General features: G+C 44.8%; 1 protein-coding gene across 1 annotated transcript; it reads right to left on the bottom strand.

The window, feature by feature from the left end:
- Positions 1–3,950: 3,950 nt before the first annotated feature.
- LOC112033305 (uncharacterized) lies at positions 3,951–5,252 on the bottom strand. The gene has a single exon (XM_024066089.2). It carries the CDS (start codon positions 5,250–5,252, stop codon positions 3,951–3,953), a length of 1,302 nt encoding a protein of 433 aa, XP_023921857.2.

Here is a 5,252-nt window from a genome sequence, read left to right on the forward strand (position 1 = left end):
CGATCCGAGGTGTATGTGAATCCCTCCGACGGCCAATTAAGAGCAGCACATTTAATACTCAAGTACGACCCTGTTTCAAAAGCCTTTTAGGTTCCCAAGTACGTGATAAAGGCAAAAGATCCTCGGCTCCACCGTATCAGTGTAGCCTTTGAGGGATTCATCGTTCCTGAGGGCACCCCCATTCCTGAAGGTGTACCCTTCACTGAACCATCGCCTAAGGCCATTCCCTCTATAGGAGCTTCATCATCACACTCCGTTCCCCAAAAAGTGAGAGAGGGAGAAGAAGAAAGAGAAAAAGAGGCAGAAGAAGAAGAAGAAGAAGAAGAAGAAGAGGAAGAAGAAGAAGAAACTTCGGGAGGACTTGTAGAGTTGTCTGATTCCGCCCACGAATTCGAAATTTTTAACCAACCCCACTCTCCCGAGGTGACCTCTGAGAAAATGGGTATCCAAAGGAGAAGCCAGAGGAGCTTGAAAGACGTAATCGAGGGCCAGCCTGGCAGGGTGGTGGAAAAGCAAGTTCAGCCCAACCTCCCACCTCTCCTCCTCTGCACCCTCAGTCACCCCAACTGACTGTGACCGAGCCCAGCGATCCAAAGAGGAGGAGAGAACCAAAGGGTAAAGAAGTGATGGACGCAGGGAGGACTCACACTACCCGTGAGGGTGAGGACCAAAGAGCTGTTAAGTAGCAGAAAACAAGCCATGGGTCACAGCAAGGGGTGGATAAGACAACCACTCAGTCCTCGAAACCTGGGGCCTGGCTCCTAGCCCTTATGCTCGATGAGAAGCCTCTGAGGGAGGATGCTTCAATCAGGGACTTTAGTTACGGACTTGGGTGCCAAGTCGCCTCAGCATTAGAGGAAACACTTCTTCTTCCCAAGGACATGGCTGAGCTGAGAGCGATCAAGAGAAACGAGGTCTTTCAAAATACCAAAAGATATTTGGGCATGGTATGACGCTTTTACCGTTATATTTTTATTGTTGTTTGTTTTTTTTTTTTTTTTATTATACACATTTTTCTGTTATGTATTTTTAATTTCTTTTTCTCTAGGCCGTTCAAGCCACCTTCAAGCTGGAGGAGATATCTGAATCCTGCCACCAGCAAATAGACGAGGAGAGGAAGAAAAGGATAGCAGCTGTGCGCACACTGAATGCTTCTGAGCAAAACATTATGCAGCTGAAGAAGAGGTTAACAGCCGAAGAAAGTGCTCGGAAGAGTGCTGACTCAACTCTGGAGGGGTTCCAAAGACAGGCCGAGGAGCAAAGGTAGCTTCTGCGTGACGACAATGCCCAACTAGCAACCTCTAAGGAATAGGTGCTAGCTCTACAGAAACAACTGGAGGAAGTCCAGAAGCTCAGAGATCAGGCTGAGAAAGCCAAGGCTGAAAAAGAAAGAGACGTTGCTGAGCAGCATGGTTACGATGTGGGCGTCGTTGAGACAGAGGACACTTTCCGAGCTGAGGTGCCTGTTGTGTGCCGGGAGTACTGTGCCTTGACCTGGCAAGAGGCTCTCAACCGAGCTGGAGTTGAATCCTTATCAGAGTTGAGGAAACTTGAAAATGTTTATCTCCCCCCAACTATTCGGGCCTCCACTCCCTCTACTCCATAAGGGGAGGCATCCTCTACAGCTGCTGAGCCACCTAAGGAAGTTCAGACTCAGGCTCCTCCCTCGCTCAATCAGCAAGAGCAGCCACAAATGCCTGAAAAAGCAAAGGATCTATCCTCGGCTAAAGAAGTAGCAGGGCCCAAAAACGGAGCGGCCTCTCAAACTTTTGAACAGGCCTTAGCCTCAACCACCCTGCCTGCTGGAGAAGCTCCTATGGCGCAGGAAAAGGACGTTCCTCCTGAGGTAGCTGGCAAGGCCCCTCCACCCAAGCTCCAAATAAAGTTAACCAAATAGTTGTAGTCAAATTCCTTTTAGTGTCCTTTTCATCTCATTTTTCCTCTTCTTTTTTTTTTTTTAAATCCTTTTAAGGATGTTCCTGGTTGCAATGTGTAATTCTTTTTGAAAACTTATAAGAGATATTGGGGTTTCGTTTATCACTTATATAATTTCATGTATGACTGTTCTTCATTACTTACGTTTATTTATCTACTTTTCTTATGATCTCGAACTGTAAAAGGATAAAAGTTGACATTATAGGGAAGAATCATAACTTTATACACAATCATTGAGAACTCAAAACAGGCTATAATAGTGGCCTCCACGGCCTTATAAAGGCTCCCTGTAGCATTCATTAAAAAAGTATACGTATCTAGGATAGCACTTTTGCATTTCATCCAGAGAGGTATTGACCCCCTTGAAACGCTTTAAGTGATGCTCATAGCATCTACTTCGATATGTATCTCTAGTCACACGAACCCCTTTTAGAAGACATAGATTCCAACTAAGTTTGATGTCTAAATAGTTTGTTATACCTTAACCCAAAAGTAATACTGAGGACCTAACATAGCTTAGTTTCGGTTTAACACTTCCATTTATAGTGTACTAATTTCCACTAAGTTGTGGTCCGAGGACCTGACATGACTTAGCTTCTGTTTAATACTTTCATTCATAGTGTACTAATTTCCACTAAGTTGTGGTCCGAGGACCTGACATGACTTAGCTTCCGTTTAATACTTCCATTCATAGTGTACTAATTTCCACTAAGTTGTGGTCCGAGGACCTGACATGACTTAGCTTCTGTTTAATACTTCCATTCATAGTGTACTAATTTCCACTAAGTTATGGTCCGAGGACCTGACATGACTTAGTTTCTATTTAATACTTCCATTCATAGTGTACTAATTTCCACTAAGTTGTGGTCCGAGGACCTGACATGACTTAGCTTCTGTTTAATACTTCCATTCATAGTGTACTAATTTTCACTAAGTTGTGGTCCGAGGACCTGATATGACTTAGCTTCTGTTTAATACTTTCATTCATAGTGTACTAATTTCCACTAAGTTGTGGTCCGAGGACCTGACATGATTTAGCTTCTGTTTAATACTTCCATTCATTTTAGGAGCACATATTGCAGGAGCAAGATAAATTATAAAGGAAAGTAAAGCACAACTTGTTAATAATAATACATTTTCAGGTTGCTTACATTCCAGGGATGGAGTATAGTTTTTTCATCTAAATCTTCTAAATAGTAAGCCCCTGTCCCTGCTACAGATGTAATACGATATGACCCTTCCCAATTGGGCCCCAACTTTCCCCAGGCTGGGTTCTTGGTATTTCCCAAGACCTTCCTCAACACCAAGTCTCCTAGAGCTAATGGCCTTAGTCTGACGTTTGCATCATAGCCTTGCTTCAGCTTGTGCTGGTAGTACGCTAATTGAACCATAGCTTTCTCTCGTCGCTTATCTATTAAGTCTAGACTTTTCCTCAACAGCTCATCATTTCCATCTGGGGTGAAATTACTAGTTTTCAGTGTTGGAAAGCCTGTTTCAATAAGGATCACGGCCTCAACTCCATACGTCATTGAGAATGGGGTCTCCCCTGTTGATCGTCAGGGCGTTGTTCTATATGCCCAGAGAACATGCGGAAGTTCTTCCACCCATCTTCCCTTTGCATCATCCAGCCTTTTCTTAAGTCCGCCCATTATGACTTTGTTGACAGCCTCGGCCTGTCCATTTCCTTGTGGATAGGCTGGGGTGGAATACCTATTTTTTATCCCTAAGTCGGAACAATACCTTCTAAAAGCCTTGCTGTCAAATTGTAGACCGTTGTTCGAGATGAGAGTTTAAGGAACCCCAAATCGAGTAATGATATTCCTTAATAGGAATCTTTTGACGTCAACATCCCTGATGTTAGCTAGAGGCTCAGCTTCAACCCACTTCGTGAAATAATCCGTGCCAACTAGCAGGTACTTCTTATTTCCTACTGCTCTAGGGAAAGGGCCAACGATATCCAAGCCCCACTGAGCGAAAGGCCAAGGACTAGAAAGAGGATTAAGAACTCCTCCAGGCTAATGAATATTTGGCGCGAACCTTTGGCATTGATCACATTTCCTTACATACTCTTGCGCTTCCTTTTGCATGCCTGGCCACCAGTACCCTTGGGTAATCGCCCTGTGAGACAAAGATCTTCCTCCAGTGTGACTACCACAAATTCCTTCATGTAGCTCTTCTAGAAGATCTTCCGACGCTTCAGGGCGTACACAGAGCAGATAAGGCCCAGAGTAAGAGCGTTTGTACAACTTCTTATCCTCGGATAGCCAAAAACGGAGAGCCTTCCTTCGTATCTTTTCTGCCTCTGACTTGTCCTCGGGCAGTATATCCTTCTCAAGGAATAGTATTATAGGATCCATCCAACTACGCGCTGAACTGATTTGGTTGACCTGTAGCGTTTCCGTTGTTCCTTGGGTAGGTGTGCCCAAGTCCTCGACCATGATCATCCGAGGTAAGTTTTGGGCCGAGGAGGTGGCAAGAGTAGCTAAAGAGTCTGCATGGGCATTTCCACTCCTAGGGACATGGGTTATTTTAAAGAATTCAAAATTGGCTTGTATACACCTAACCTGGCTCAAGTATTCCTGCATTCTTGTATCTCGAGCCTCCAGTTCCCCTCTGACCTGGCCCATAACAAGCCCCGAGTCCAAGAAGATTTCCACAGTTTTTCCGCCTACCTTATTGACCATTGCCATTCCTATTAGTAAGGCTTCATATTCTGCCTCGTTATTAGTAACTGAGAATCCCAGCCTTAGAGACTTCTCAATGATGACTTCCTCAAGAGATATCAGTACAAGTCCCACTCCAGACCCTTGCTGATTTACTGCCCCATTCACATACACCGTCCAGGATGAAATAGGTTGCGCGGAAATGAGGCCAACCGATTTTTCATCCATGCCACCTGGTCTTGTCTTTATTTCTTCAGGACCTTCAGCAAACTTGGCCACTAGATCGGCGAGCACCTGACCCTTCACGGAAGTACGGGGCATATACCTGACATCAAAAGCCCCTAAAATTGTGCCCCACTTGGCAACCCTACCAGTATAGTCTGCACTTCGAAGTACTGCTTTGATCGGATATTGAGTCAGGACAACCACTGTATGCGCCTGAAAATAATTGGGAAGTTTTCTGGTGGCGTGCACCACTGCTAAAATGGCATTTTCCAATGGCAGGTAGCGTATTTCGGCCTCGTGAAGAGACTTACTCACATAGTAGACTGGCCGCTGTACTCCATTGTCCACTCGTATCAGAACAAAACTAATCGCATAAGTGGTGATCGCTAGGTAGGAAAAAAGAACCTCGTCTACCTCGAGGCTAGACAT

Source organism: Quercus suber, unplaced genomic scaffold (genome assembly GCF_002906115.3).
Source record: "Quercus suber isolate HL8 unplaced genomic scaffold, Cork oak 2.0 scaffold_141, whole genome shotgun sequence".
In the NCBI taxonomy this organism is placed as follows: Eukaryota; Viridiplantae; Streptophyta; class Magnoliopsida; order Fagales; family Fagaceae; genus Quercus; species Quercus suber.